Below are 15,990 nucleotides of genomic sequence, written 5' to 3' on the forward strand. Positions count from 1 at the left end.
ACAGCACCAGTAGCATATTTGCTCTGGGCGGCTGTTCTGTAATATTTGAGCTCTCCCCGCTGCCTCGCTGGGTGGCCTGTGGCAACGGGCTGCACGAGGCATCGGTCTGAGGAGGTTGAAGTGGGACACAAAACATCTTGCTTGGATGATTGATCACGTCACAAGCAGGCAAAGTTAACTGTCAGCAGGCTGCAGGAGAAGGAAAACTCTCATGAATTAAAGATGTAAAGTCAGCAGCAGACAGCGTTCTGCACTTGGAGAGGAAGCCTTATGAGGAAGCCTCCTTTTAGCTACCTTCTTTTAGTCATGTCTTTATTTTTCAGTTAGTTAGTTTGTTTTAACTTCACAGTCAGGCTTCTGTTTGCATTTTTTTGAATGAAGTAATCTTAATGATGAAAAAGAGCTCAAAGCATGAGTAAAACAAACATAAAGTTGTCAGACCTCTTTTTGCTCCCAGTCCACAATACTAACTAAGGCAGGCTTGATTCATAACATGGTACATCCCAGAGTTTCTGGTTGCACTGTGAATTATCCAATGTGGTGATTGAGATGTGGGTGCAGAGCTAAGACAAATAGCTCAAATAAGCTAAGACAAATATTCAGTATTTTAGTCTGTAAGCAGGGCTGGACTGGGACAAAAAAATCAGCCCGGGCATTTTGACTAGAGACTGGCCCACCAGGTATTATAGGAAAAGCCATAAAGGCTTTGAATGAGAACAGATGCTGTTGTGACTAGAAATGGACCGATCCGATATTACGCATCGGTATCGGTCCGATACTGGCGAAAATTACTGGATCGGATATCGGAGAGAAATAAAAAATGTAATCCGATCCATTAAATATCAAAAAAGCACCTCATAAAACTTGCGACACGGCGTAACTCTCCTCATAACCGTAGCACGTCGGAGCAGTGTGCTCACGTGATAGAGCGGCTGCGTGTATTTGTAGCCTCGCTACCAAACCAGCATTTCATCTCCGAGGAAGTTATCCCATAGAGAAGTAAAGCAAGTGTGTAAGTTTATCTCTGAATGTTTGTAAAGCATTCCCGCGTTAAGCTTAACAACCGATATATGGAGCGGATGCCTCTTCTCTCTCCCTCCCTCTCCTGCTGCTACTTCAATCATGAAACTGATCAGTGATCAGCTGATCGGCTTTTCTGTCGCGAGTCCGTCTCTCTTGTTTGTTTATCTCCCACTTTGCACCAGAAAGAGGAAACCAGCGGCTGAACAACAGCAGCACGTTTAAGCTTGATAAGCTGTTGTTAGAATTTATTTAATATTACCTTCTACACCAGGATCTTTTTCTACGTAGCTGACGGCTGGTAACTGTGCAGGGGCGGATCTAGCAAAGTTTAGCCAGGGGGGCTGATAGGGCATTAACGGGGAAAAGGGGGCACAAAGACATACTTTTCTTTCTTATTCTCATTTAAAATGTCTAGCTTTTAATAAATAATTATCTGAATCTTACACCCAAAGTTTTAATCTGATGTAAAATGTATAGAAGTCCATTACTGTATATAGTAACTATTAAGTCTAATATATCCTAGTAAGCTATAGTACTTTTTCCTTTGGGAAGGTACCATCTGTGCAGTCGGCAGTTCTGTTGAAGAAAGATGTTGAATCTATTTAATTATTCTTGAAAAATAATTTATTTCTGGGCATTTTTTTTTCACACTGCATCAAATTAAAGTTGATTACGTCGATTAAGCATCACGAGGTGGAGGGTGGGGGTGGTTCCCTATTTGTTTTTTTTTTTTTGCTGGGAGTTTTAGAGCCCTATTAGTTAGGTTGCTTACTCTTTAAAATACCAGAATAGGGAGGACGGAGTAGGTTTAAGTTTATTAGATTGATGGGTTTTGCTGAACTATGAAATATTTTGGGTCCAGTGCATTTTTTGCATACAGGTATAACAGAATAGCTTTAGTGTTTTGTTTTTTTTTTGTTTTTTTTAACTTGAGTATGAACTTATACAAAAAGCAGCAAGATATTAAAAAAAAGTTTTATTGATTAAAAAACACATTGTATTGGATTCATATCGGTATCGGCCGATATCCAAATTTATGATATCGGTATCGGACATAAAAAAGTGGTATCGTGCCATCTCTAGTTGTGACAGTGATGTACACTGTCTTGTTGGTATATGTATGATTTCTATACATTTTACGTCAGATAAAAACTTTGGTTGTAAGATCCACATAATTATTTAATAAAAGCCAGATATTTTTAAAAGAGAATAAGAAAAAAAAAGTATTTCTTTGTGCCCCCCCTCTCCCTGTTAATGCCCTACCTTCCCCCTCTGGCAAAACTTTGAGCTACTTAGAAAAGGATCCTGGTGTTATTTGCCTCTCAGAAACAGTTCATAACTTCCCTTCAACTAATTCATGTCACCTAAAAGGTAAACCTGTTCAGCTATGAAGATTCGGTAAGGAGATCTCCTGGTTTCATCTTCATGTTTCCCTCTCACCACATATCCAAACTAGGGATGCACCGATACCGATACCGGTATCGGCCTCGATACCACATTTTCTAAAGTACTCGTACTCGTTAAAAGTCCCCCGATATCGAGGACCGATACCACGGTCTGAGCCCTGTCTATGTTTGAGCGGCATGTAAGGGGTTAACCACAAGCGCCGAGTGCCCGCCCCCAGGCCCCGGCTGCAGCTCAGAGCGGGGAGAAAGCAAGGCGAGACATATCAGCTGTGTGGAACTATTTCAAAGTGAACGAAGACGCGAAAACAAAGGCGGACTACAAATTATGCTCAGCGAAATTGTCCAGAGGAGGCTCAAGGTAGTGCATTTAACACAAGCAATTTAATCAAGCACCTAAAATCCCAACACAACAACGAGTACAAAGAGTTTACCCACGCTTATTTACCCACGCTTATTAGCACAGAGGAGCATAGCTGATGCTATAGCAGTGGGACGGAAAATAGTTGGGCATTTTAAACATTCCGCCTTAGCCTACTCCCGCCTCGAGGACATTCAGGGACAGCTCAACCAGCCAATAAAGAGACTGCAGCAGGACGTACAGACGCGCTGGAACAGCACGTATTACATGGTCCAGTCCCTCATTGAGCAAAAGCGAGTGCACGAACTCCCTGACTATCTCACCGCTCACCAATGGGCTCTTATGGAGACAACTGTTGCCATCCTCGCCCCCTTTGAGGAACTAAAAAAGTGAGCAGCTACAACGCACTAGCCTCTGATGTCATCCCAGCTGTGACTGTGCTAGTGAGACTTCTAAACAGGGAAACAGACGAACAAATTTAAAATAAAATTTTGTTTTTTTTATAATTATTTATTCTGTAATATGTTGCATACAACATGCTTTTCATTTTAAATAAATGTTCTTAATTCCAAACTATACCCTTGTTTGTTTATTTTTTGTTAAATTATAGGACTAAAGCTGTTACCTGCAAATTTAAATCATGTTTTTATTAAGTACTCGGTATCGGCGAGTACTGAAATGCAAGTACTCGTACTCGTTTCCAAAAAAGTGGTATTGGTGCATCCCTAATCCAAACCGATATCATGACCAGCAGCTTTTACAGCTGTGGCTCCAGCAAACATCAGCTGATACTAGAAAGTAATATTAAATAAATTCTAACAACAGCTGATCAAGCTTAAACGTGCTGCTGTTGTTTAGCGCGACATCCGCTGGTTTCCTCTTTCTGGCGCAAAGTGGGCGATAAACAAGCAAGAGAGCCGATCAGCTGATCATTGATCAGTTTCATGATTGAAGTAGCCACAGGAGAGGGAGGGGAGAGAATGAGAGAAGAAGAGGCAGCTGACAGCGTAAAGACACAGAATAACTCCAGCTTTGTGTCTTTTTTTCATTGTAGCTGAAGTCCGGGACAAACTGTGTTCCTTTTCACCTCAATACGAAACGCGAAATATTTTCTCTGAATACAGACGATTCCGTTTTTTAACGGGACGATTGGCAACTCTACTAACTAACCTTATGAATAAAATAAAGTTCACTATCAATAACATCAAAGCACCCACCCAGCTGTATAGAAACTCCGTCATGCTAACTACTACCCAGTACGAAAAAGTGAGCACAACGAAAATAAACTCCACCTAAACTTGGTTTATATCTGACCCAGATAGACTGCAGGTCTTCTTACCTTCTTCTTACCTGAAGTTCAGTTCACCTGACACTCTGACCTGCGGCCGCCTCAGGTCTCTCCTCCTCCTGCCTCTCTTTCCCTCATCCACCTGCTGGCCTCTGTGGAAGCTCCGCCACAGCCACCACCAAACAACTGAGTTATTTTTACACATCGACTAGCATCTGGCCAATCCACCACCTTTCATTGTTTATACCGTTACAAAAAAAAAAAAAATCATCGGCCCACAAAAACAAAAAATCACCAGGCATATGCCCACCAGGCATATGCCCGGTAGGCCCGATGGCCAGTCCAGCTATATCTGTAAGTCTTTGCTGTTGGTCACTTTACACTCCCTGGTATCATTGTGTGTTTGTTTGCTTTCTTTTGGGCAGGAGTTCACACGTCTGTTGGTGTAAAAAGCGCGAGTAAGGACATGTGCAGCTAAAAGCCTCCTCAACCTCTTGTTGGTGCCGTGTTTCACTTCAGCATTTAAACTCTGAGAGGTTTCTAATGCAACTGTAAGGAGTGTGTCTAAGTTTCACACATGCCACTTTCTGCCCTTCTGGTGCTTTCTGTTGCCACTGGTTTAGGTATTCCTGGAGAAATAAATATAGTTATGTTGATCAAGAATTAACAGCAAAATCAACAAGGCCAATATAAACTCATAGTATCAGCATGTGTAACATTATGTAACAAAATGTTATACCACCATCAATTAACATTGAGGCTACAATACAAAGTTGGCAGAAGTTGCACCTGGTGTGGTCTTCTGCTGCTGCCGAGGTGCTCTTCGGTAGATTGGCAGCTTGTGAAAATTCACATCAGCCAGTCTGGCATCAAAAACCATGCTGCGTTCAAAGTCACTTCAAATATTCCATAGATAATTTTGACTATCTTGGATGTTTTGAGTCCTGACACATGGTGGCAGTGCTGCGCTGGGATATGTCGGCAGCTGATTATTAATTCTGATATAACATGGACTCTTAGTGGGCGTTATGGTGCTTTTTAAATCCTTAACTCTTCTTTACTTCTTACCCGACTTTCCTTTAATGATGTCATGCATCTGGAGTGGCTATTTGTACACTGTCTTTTAAAAATCTGAGGACATCAGAATTGGGGACTACACTGACACCCGGTGGGCAAAAGACAGCAGTTAGCACAACCAATCAAATAGCATAAACAACACGACAAAGGAGGCCCCGCTACAGTGTGATTACACAAAATCCTTTATTTCAAGGATCCAAGAGCACATTTCAACACATGGCAGACTGCATTTTTTTGTTTTTTAAACACATGTTAGCGCACAACTACAACTTCCAGTGATTTAAAAAAAAAACAAACAAACAACAAAATAAAGTCTGCGTGCATTAAAAAACAGCACAGGGAGAGTTTGGTTTAATTTAAACTCAGATTTTTAAAAAAGAAAGATTAAATCTGTGGACAAAGTGGGTTTTAGCAAGTGAAACGAGTGATTTTAAAGTCTCCAAATGCTGAGAGCAGAGCAGGTCTTTGCTCATCGTTATGGCACCATACTGCTTTGAGCTAACGTGTCTTCAAACATGACATATAGATAAAACACACTGAGACTCTTAGGGACAATATTCATATGACAAGGAATCATAAAATGCTTTTCTTAAAAACTACTTTCAGTGCAAGAGCTTGTCAGAGCTGTGATTACAAAGCAGTGATTGAACAACACCATTATAAACACATCTTATACACACACACAATTAGTTTTTCAGGTTGTAAATAGCCTTGAGATCTCATAAAGTTTTTTTTTCTTCCATACAGCGTGTCAGTGTGTGATCTGACTACTGATTTTAAATGATCTGCTTTAAGAAAAATCTGATCGTAAGAAAAAGCCAGTAAGAAAAGGAAAAAAAACAAAAACAAAGAGGAAAATCTATAAATGCGTTTCGATTGTCGTCGGCTGACGTGAGCAAAAAATCGCTTCTAAGCAACTTTCTGTGGCGAGTTCAAAGCTTCGTGATTCACACGAGACATTCAGCAACAGAGCGCCTCTTTTGGTTTCTGAGTCAGTGCTAAATGCTAAATGCTGTCCCGTCTGCCCTCCAGCTGCTCTTAATATCTCACGCCATGTTTCAAATCTGTGGACAAAGTGGGTTTTAGCAAGTGAAACGAGTGATTTTAAAGTCTCCAAATGCTGAGAGCAGAGCAGGTCTTTGCTCATCGTTATGGCACCATACTGCTTTGAGCTAACGTGTCTTCAAACATGACATATAGATAAAACACACTGAGACTCTTAGGGACAATATTCATATGACAAGGAATCATAAAATGCTTTTCTTAAAAACTACTTTCAGTGCAAGAGCTTGTCAGAGCTGTGATTACAAAGCAGTGATTGAACAACACCATTATAAACACATCTTATACACACACACACAATTAGTTTTTCAGGTTGTAAATAGCCTTGAGATCTCATAAAGTTTTTTTTTCTTCCATACAGCGTGTCAGTGTGTGATCTGACTACTGATTTTAAATGATCTGCTTTAAGAAAAATCTGATCGTAAGAAAAAGTCAGTAAGAAAAGGAAAAAAACAAAAACAAAGAGGAAAATCTATAAATGCTTTTCGATTGTCGTCGGCTGACGTGAGCAAAAAATCGCTTCTAAGCAACTTTCTGTGGCGAGTTCAAAGCTTCGTGATTCACACGAGACATTCAGCAACAGAGCGCCTCTTTTGGTTTCTGAGTCAGTGCTAAATGCTAAATGCTGTCCCGTCTGCCCTCCAGCTGCTCTTAATATCTCCGTTCATGTCATGTCACCGCTGAGCTAATATATGTCAAAACACAAAGCTAAAATAATGATGTTGTGCCCTGCCACATTATACGCACCGAGACAAAACCTGTCAGTGTGTCTTGAAACGGCTCTCTTAAGGTGCAACAATGCCTTTCAGCTAGTTAGTGAGCAGCCAAAGGAAGTCCACAGCCTCAAGTGAAGCCAAAACCAGTTCAACTGATGTCTAAAGGTTTTATAATTATACATAATTAAATATGTAGACTGATCTTGATTTAAAAAGCTGTCCTACCACCACACAAAAATCTTTTTTTAAAGTATGTTTTAATTGGCCTAAACTTAAAATAGACTTATTTTAAGTTCAGGCCATTTTTCAAACAGCCAAAATCAGTTTTGTAGATGTAAAAATTCAGTTTTAGGGTCTTCCGAACTTGAATTACAAACAAGAATGTTGCAGAGTGCCCTCTAGTGGACAAACTGTGCAAGCTTAACACTCATAGCATGGTTGAAGGGTGTTTCTTATTTAATTTTCATTTACAGGTTGTCTTAAATACTGATACCAGCTAATATCAGCCCTGTGATAAAACGCTGAGGCACCAACCAAAAATCCTGATGGTTTCACAGACACTTTATATCGTGTGAGACAAAAACTTTGGCTTTAGTTTTCATTTTCCTTTTGCTTCATGATTTGAAATCACACTTCAAAATTCATGCTTTGCAAATTTTGCAAACAGGGATGAGAGGAACGGTAAAAAAAAAAATGCTACTGTCTGTGAAGTTTCTGGATTTAAACTAGGGCTGTCACAATTTCCAATAACAATATTTTTGTGATGCAAGAACATTTTGTTTTTTTATTACTGTGTGTTGTTTAACATAAAACACATACAGCCCCAGTTTAACCCTCTGATCATGCAGACATATTGATTACTATCACTTTAATAACTTCTTCAGTTCCAGTTAATCTGACATGACATGAACGCAGTGGGCTGTAAGCTTTGACGTAAACTGCCTTCAGAACAGCTGGATCGCAGTCTCAGTGAGCGAGACATTTTCAAACATTACACAACCAGCAGGGTCAACAGGGGCTTCACGTGAAGAAAGCCCAGCCAGGTGAGCTCTAGTACTGCTAATTAATGTGCACCAGGGTTTAAAGTGTGGAAGTCAGTCAGTGCTAAACCAGCTACAAGTTCTCACTTTAGATATGAGAATAAAATATTTTTTTTAGTTATTCACACTTTGAAGGAATAAACGGTCGGGAGTCTGACAGGCTGAAAGGCATTAACGGGAGATTTTCACACTCTCCGGTCAGGAAACAAACCAAAAAACGCTCTTTGATGTTTGATTTCAGCACCGCTGATCGACAAATCAGACCGCCCAAGCCGGTGCACGACATTGGTGTAAACTTCGAAAATGCAGCATTAGGGTGAACCGATAAAAACCGTCTGCTAGTCCTCTCTAATCTTAAAAGGAACCCAGATTATGAAATCGTGTAGAGCTTGTGATGTCATCTTGTGCCTTCATTTTATGAAAAGTGGAAAAGTCCTTTCACTAATAGGCTGCCATGTTGTTTAAAGTTGCAGTGCACTCTGGGTAGAGACATCTAATGGTCCCTACAGCAAGACAGACACTTTTTCTGGTCGGCTGTACTCGAGCTGTACAACATGAAGATGACCACTGTAATAATCCTCTACGTTTCTTATATCACGTCCATGTGTCTAAACCCCTCTCCCCTTACTGATCATGGCTGAGCCCGACTCTGCTGGACATTTCTTCCTGCTAAAAGGGAGTTTTTCCTTCCCACTGTCATCAAGTGCTTGCTCATAGAGGCTCGTCTGACTGTTGAGTTTTCTGTGTATTATTGTAGGGTCTCTACCTTACAATATAAAGCACCTTGAGGCAACTGCTGTTGAGATTTGGTGCCATTAAATTGAATCAACTTTATTTGGACCAAAGCACCGTAAATGATATCACAGTAGTTCATCCTTTGTGTAATTTTGAGCTGAATGCATTGCACATATAAACTAATGGCAGCTTTCGTAGGTCAAAATATAGTTGATCTACATCTAGGTGACAAAACGAACACTGATGTTTAAATAATCTGTTTGTTTCTCTGATCTGACGTCACAGCGTTTTCCATAAATGAATGGCTCAAAATGTTTGCATTAAAATATACTGCAGATTGTATATGATTAAAGTCTTCACCAGTGGTTTTAAATGTTTCAGATGACTTCTTGTGACCAATTTTCTAAGCACACCACACCATGAGCTTTAAGCTAAAATGTTTCCTACTTTAAAGGCAGCTGTTGGTTTGAGTTTGCTGAGAAAATGCAGTTTAAGTCGAGCTGCAGACTCAAGGCTTTACAGGAGATTTGTTTTTTGGGTTTTTTTTGGTCAACACATCATCATCAGTTGTGGTGAATTAGCTCTCAGAGGATTTAAAGACTTTAACCTTCACGTTACCCAACACCACAAAAATGTTTCCTGGATTCATCAGCCTATTTTCCTACAAAGTTTCATAGTTTTGACAGGAATTATTCACTAGTGTGGCAAAGATAATGGAAAGCATGATTTGTTCTATGTTCGAATTTGATGCTCTGATTTGATCTGATCTTCTCTGTTTTGAAAACCATTATTCAGTCATGAGAGTGTCTCTCCACAAAATACACTGACTTAAAAGCAACTTTGTTGCAATAAGACAGTCTGCAATCAGTCTGCAACTGAATGGGGTTAAGTTGTCAATTACATGCAATCTGCAAATCATTGATAAAAAGTTCTTCAGGATTGTTACTGAATTAAATTATTTTAATTTTACTTACTCCTTAGACCTTTTTCATTAATAAACATTTTATTCTATTTATTTTTTGCTTTTTATTGTATTTTATCTGACCTTATTTTATATATCTTTATTTATTATTTCATCTGTTTTACTTTCATCATGTCCAAAGACCATTTAAAATTTCTGTTTTACTTCATCTGCTGCCTTTTTATTTTATTTTAAAATTGGCTAACATTGCAAGCTAATGTCTTATTACCATCTCGTCATTCATCAATCAAGTACATTAAACTGCACTGAGCTGCATGAAAGATGCTATACAAATAAAGATTCGCTGACTGATTGCTGTTGCTTGATGCAGCATATGTGATATTTTATTTTTATTAATGCTCAGCGTGTAAGTTTTGGTCCTTCTCAACTACCATAGCGATCACTTCTCAAAGCTCATGCTCAAAGTGTTTGCCTGTATTTATTTTATTACTTGAATATTTGTATTAATTTCTATATTTTTCAAGATATTTGCATGAATATAAAGTGGTGATCAAAAAGGTTTTCATAGGAACAAGCAGGATAGATTCTATCACACTCAAGTTAATGGAAGTTAGGTTAATGGGTACAGTAAATTATTACAACTATAAACGTGTGTGTATAATTAGCTGTTATGCTTCTAAAGCATCTCTAATTAGTGTAACTGAAGCTCCGACATATTATAACAGAGTTCTTAACATAAAAAAATGAACTGAAATGAGTGTAATTAATAAACCCCCCCAAGTCATTTTAATCAGGAAAAACAGCTCAGTGGTTTGAGAGTTAAAGTCTTTTAAACTTGAAGATCATTTCAGGCTGAACCTAAACCAACAGCTGGGTGTGCATACAGTTAAAAAAAATAGCCGGCAGTACTTGAATAGTTCAGTTTTCACATTATGTGCCACTAAAACCGGCCTTTTTGTTTCTTATTTTGAGCACCAAAGAGAGATAATAAAGATAAAAAAAGTGCAGTAATTGAGTGTAATTGCGTCTTCCACTTATTTTCTGTTCGATTAACTGTTTACACACCGGCCACAAAGTGATGAGTTTTGGCTTGACAGCAAAAACCCAGTTGCGGTCAGATCGTCAGGACCACATGTTTGAACCAGATGTGGACACTTTCAGAGAGAGCTCGTCCTCTTCCTCTACCAGAGGAGATCTGAGGTTTTCTGAGCAGCACAGGTGAGATGAAACAAATGCTATTAAAGAGAAGCTGATCTGAAGTCTTTTTAGTTTGCATCCTTATAAAATCATGATTGTCAAATGCAGACACAGTCTGTTTTTCCTCTTCTCTTTTCTGTTCTACCTTCTCAGAGGAAAAATCCAGATTTCTGGGAGTCCTGAAGGGCAGGAAGTTCATCTGGGCATGGGACTGGGATGTCGCCTGTGGCCACTGCGTTCCCATTGGACATCAGACACGTCCTGACGTACGCCGTGCTTGCGGCTCCAAGGAGGCAGCCATTCTCCAGCTGAGAAACAACACAACAGGGTCACACTGTAAGAAAAACACACTAATTTCTGAGAAAAAAATGTATCTCTCCCCAAACAACCAATAACAAAACTAGAAAAACTGTCAAATGTCCAAAAAAATGAAGTAATTTCTAGAACTGGCAGGTGTCCAAGAAAAAACTGTCTCCAAGAAAAGAACTCCATAACGGAAAGATATCGATTCACTTTTCAAGGTTAAGTTGAAAAGAAATGTAAGTAAAAATGGACAATAGCAGATGTCTGTGTGAAAGTGCTGCAGTTTAGTGAATTACACAGCTAGCTACATATAGAAACCCGTGCTGGAAGGATGAGTCGTTCTGATGAAAACAAATTTGTTGTCTGCTTTACTCACATGAATGAAAAGAAGTGTTGGTGGTGTTCTACTCACTTTTCTTATGAGTTGTAGAAGGCTTTAACCTCATTCATTATTGTTCATGTTAATTATTTCTTTTCTTCAGTGGTCCAAACGTGCTGTAAAACCGTGTAATCTGTTCACAGCAGAGCTGTGCCTCTCTCTGGCTGCCTCGCCCTCCCTCCCCCCTCCTCACTGCATTCGCAGCATTAGGTAATGATGACAGTCAAATTGTAGGTCAGTGCCGCTCATGCTTGACTGGTCAGCCTGCCAGTATTTTTCTTTCAGCGACAGCCACTGACCCTGAAGAATAACAGCAGAGGCTGAATGGGGAGGGGATGAATGGATGACTGCTGGGGTCGTCCATCTCTGGGGCATCCCGACCTTATTCTATTCATTATTGTACTCCTTCTCACTGCCGTCGCTTTGCTGCTCTGTGCTCCTGTTTCATCACATCTCTTTTGTCATGTCTCAGTTTGTTTTTTGGCTCCAAACACCAGCAAAAAGCTACTATGACAACTACTGAGCAAATTTCAACAATGCAGTATGTCACAAAATCATTAGCACTGGAGCAACATGCTACGTGAGCCCTTTTTCTGTCACACAAGCTTCACGTTGGGCTTTTATTGCCAAGTTAACAAGGCAGACTTGTTATAAACCTTCAAGCCTAAATCTGGCAGCGCCAACTGGCGAGGTCTCATTCCCTCATTATGTTTTACAATGGGAATTTCTCTAGACCTCCAACTTGTACTCCAATAGATCAGTGTTTTTAGGACCTTTCTCTGCTCTGCTTAGTTATTACTGGAAAAGGGTTTGGTTGGACTTTAAAGACAAGTTCTCGTTTCTCCTGAACATTTTTGGGTCTCATTAGGCAATTTAAATGATGTTATGGGGAGTTGAGTTTAGAATTGGCTGTTGTGAGTCTAACAGGATCCAAACATCAGAATGCCTGCACTGTTTTAAATACCAACGTCTCAAATAAAACACCTCAAAATAATGGATTTTATTCAGGCTTTTATAACTACTAGCTGGGTATCTAACTCGTGAACAGTAAAAACAGTCTTGAAACTCAGTTTAAGGCTTTTCTCTGCAACACGTGACAGTAAAGTGTCATGTTCCTACCTTCATTCGTGGAGTAGCATTCATTATTTAACACCATAGGTGAAAGTGGTGAACTCTTACTAAGCTCTTAACAACACACTTACATTTCAAGATTTAACTATGGAAAGATGTAAGACTCAAACTTTCATTAACCCTAACTCTCATGTAGCATCAGCTAAAATACCTGAGAGACCAGCGTGGCCACTCTGAGTGAATCTGGTGACAGCCAGTTCATATCATTAGTTGATAAAGTAGTTTAAAAATGGCCAGTTGCTCAGGCCTCAGACACACAGGCCTTGAGGCACGTTGGCAACCATCTGGCAACCACCAGTTGCACTGGAAAAATATATATCCCTCAACTTGTTGCGCGTGGTTGCTGGCAGTCCCTGTGAAATTGATTGCTAAAGCCCCGTTCACACAGGCCTAAAGACTGCTTGGTAACCACCTTTCGCTAGTGGTTTCTAACAGTCACTAGCAAGAAAGAGGTCAATTGTGATTACTTTGGTTGCTAACAGGTTACCAAACTTTGACTGCAACCCTTCAGTAAAAGTTGTGTCTTACCATCTTAATTGTGCCTTAAGCAACACAATTAGAGCAACACAACTTTACTTTGATGGCAAATGTGCTCATGTTTTCAGACAAGACTGTCTTCAGAGTCAGTGTTGGTTAACTAGTGACCGAACTCCTTGTGGAAAACAAAGAGTCTAAAATTAAGTCTTGGCAGACACACTTTTGTACTTCCTCTGGCTGCAACAATGAGTTTTACGTTAAAAACCAAAGACTTTCGGGAAAGATCTTTCACTCTCTGTGTCTTAAGCAGTAAGCGGTTTGCTTGGCTAGTTGCACTAAAACAGGAAAATCCACATGTTACCCGTAATGTTAGAGTTTGTAAGGTACTTTATAAATGGGGACTGTGTGAAGGAAACAGAACCAGAAACCAGGACCAGAAACTGGTTCTGAAAATAAATTTACGTTTGATCTGGAACAACTAGCTGGCTAACCTTAGCTAGCTTTGTTTCCTGTTTGTGTTGGAATCATCAAAATCCCACCAACAAATTAAGATCTGTACAAAGTCAGACAGACAAAGGGTTTATCCTTCAGGTCTCAATAGTGCCTGCAGTAAAAGCACACACTGTAATCCAGCGTTAACACCAAGCCCTTCAAACACATTCATCACAAATAAAAATAACCTTCCTAGTAAACTAGCCCTGACTCTAACCTTTCACTTATCCCAACTCCCATTGACTGTTTTCTTAGGCAGTGCTGCTCTGACCCATCTATCCCTTGTCTTATTTACATGGGATGTCTGATCACATCATCACAGTGTACTCTGAGCTCCATGCCAGCCCGCAGCCTTTGTGCGTTGGCTTGGAAAAAAAATCCATGGTCATGACAGTGAAAGAGAGCAGCACAAGGCTAAAGGGTTGGAGTTTCTAGATTCTGCGGCCCTGGATTTGTTGATGGTCAATGATATTTGAGGGCATCTTCAGGCCTTGTGAGCTGGCTGTAGTCACAAACCTAACTCCCACAGCAAACAGGTCTGAGGAGAAGTAGCCACTATGGACATCTGAGGTTAACTAATGAAAGGTACCTACTAGCTATCTTTCACAGTATTTTCATTATCTGACAAATATGGCTTAATTGTACTAACAGACCATCCAAGATGTCGATGCTCCAGTTAGGCTGAGTGTAAGCCTTGTAGTTTATTAGTCTGTTACTTGGCATTAACTAGCAGATATCCGTTTTTATCCCATCTGTTTTTTTTCTAATTTTGGATGCTAACCAAGCTAGCTAGTGTTAGCTGATAACTCAGTACATAGTTGTCTCGTCCACTACGGCCACTTCTGGCTCAGAGAGCCATGCAAATCTCTCTCTCTCAAATATATATATATATATATATATATATATATATACACATATACTACACACTACGTATACTACACACACATCTATGATTATGACCTATTTGGGTCATGCGATTAACCTTCTGGCTAATTCAGTTTCAGGTTGAACCTATATTTCCACAGTCTCTCACCTTGCTGTGAGTGGAGTCTTGGGTGGCAGCAAACACACCGTAGGTCTCTAAGGATGGTACACTGTGCGGTGGCTGTGTCAGGACCAGTAACTGCTCCAGCTCCTCAGTCTGTTCATGCTTATGGTGTCCCAGCAGCTGGTAGGGCTGCACAGTGCTCACCAAACTTTGACAGACCTCCTGTAACGTAGAGTCATTTAACACTGCGCCGTCTGTGCCACTGACGCTGTAATGTTGGTGTCCAGCAACCACGCTTGGGGGAAAAGCTGAGAGTCCATTTGGGATGCAGGACCCGTTTAAAGTCGGTCCGAGCAGATTATTCTGGAAGCCAGACAACAGAGTGCTCTCACTGCTTACCTGCAGGTACTGGAGGGGGGCAGAGAGCTGTTCCTGTTGCAGCTGCCACTGTGGAGCGTTCGCATGTTTGCTGTCCAGCTCCGTGGCTTTGTTATGGTTGGTGTGATGACGGTTGTGGTGATTCCCCGTCCGTACCACCCAGTGACTGTCAGGTCCCCCCGTCACTGGTCCAGCAGTCAAGCACACCTGCTGGGAGACACTTTGGGCAGAATCTGAGTTTGACTGGTGGTTTGAGGACCCAAATCTGCCTGTGTTCACCTGTTCCTGCCTCTCGCTCGCACCCTCCAGAGAGTCGTGAATGTAGGAGAGGATTTCGTTGTTGGTGAGAAGGTCACTGAGAGTTGGGATGTGATCTGGGTCCAGTTCCACATGCATCATCCTCTCGTCCAGCAGCAGCCGCTCCAGGTCCTCGGCATTTAGGCCCAGATTCTCTAGGGCGCTGAACAGTTCGCTGTTGGAGCATGTTTCCTCTCCATCGAGAGACAGAGAGTCCAATGTGGTCAGAAGGGGGTCAAAACTGGAGGTTTTGCCGTTGCGTTCCCCTGGCGACTCCTCGCTAGAGACGACATACCAGCTGTCACCACTGAACAAAGCACCCAGACCATCAGCCCTGCTCTGCTGCTCACTGAAAAGAGTGCTGTGGTAGGACACTTTAGGCTCCGTATCTGGCTGGCATACGTATACGGACTCATCCTGACTCATCAGCGCCCCCAGTAGGGACTTTGGGTCCAGCTCATCTGAAGAGCCCTTCTCTCCTTTGCTTTTCTTGGACTTGCTGCCTCTGGCTTTGCCCTGGAGCGGGTCGGAGAAGCCGTGCAGCGGATACCCAGTTTGGTAGAGCAAAGCCTCACCGGTGGCAAAGGTGAAGGGGAGATGCATAGATCTCTTCCTCAGGTGTTCCCCTCCTTCTTCGTCCCTGTGAATGAATCCATTAGAGAGGAGAAATAAAATAAAGAAGAAGAAGAAAAAAAAAAATCACACTGGAATCAAGAAACAC

The 15,990-nt window shown here is 41.0% G+C and overlaps 1 protein-coding gene across 1 annotated transcript in view; it reads right to left on the minus strand.

Moving 5' to 3' along the window:
• Positions 1–10,635: 10,635 nt before the first annotated feature.
• ahr1b (aryl hydrocarbon receptor 1b) overlaps positions 10,636–15,990 on the minus strand; it is a 64,543-nt gene continuing 59,188 nt past the window's right edge. Inside the window, exons 10-11 of the mRNA XM_085348784.1 lie at positions 14,640–15,909; positions 10,636–11,132 (exon numbers count right to left, since the gene is read on the minus strand). Coding sequence (XP_085204910.1) covers positions 10,974–11,132; positions 14,640–15,909 — 1,429 coding nt within the window. The 3' untranslated portion in view covers positions 10,636–10,973. The remainder of the gene's footprint in view (positions 11,133–14,639; positions 15,910–15,990) is intronic.

This window comes from Diplotaxodon limnothrissa, linkage group LG23 (genome assembly GCF_057381915.1).
Source record: "Diplotaxodon limnothrissa isolate DT_005_m linkage group LG23, D_limnothrissa_male_GT1.1, whole genome shotgun sequence".
Taxonomy (NCBI): domain Eukaryota; kingdom Metazoa; phylum Chordata; class Actinopteri; order Cichliformes; family Cichlidae; genus Diplotaxodon; species Diplotaxodon limnothrissa.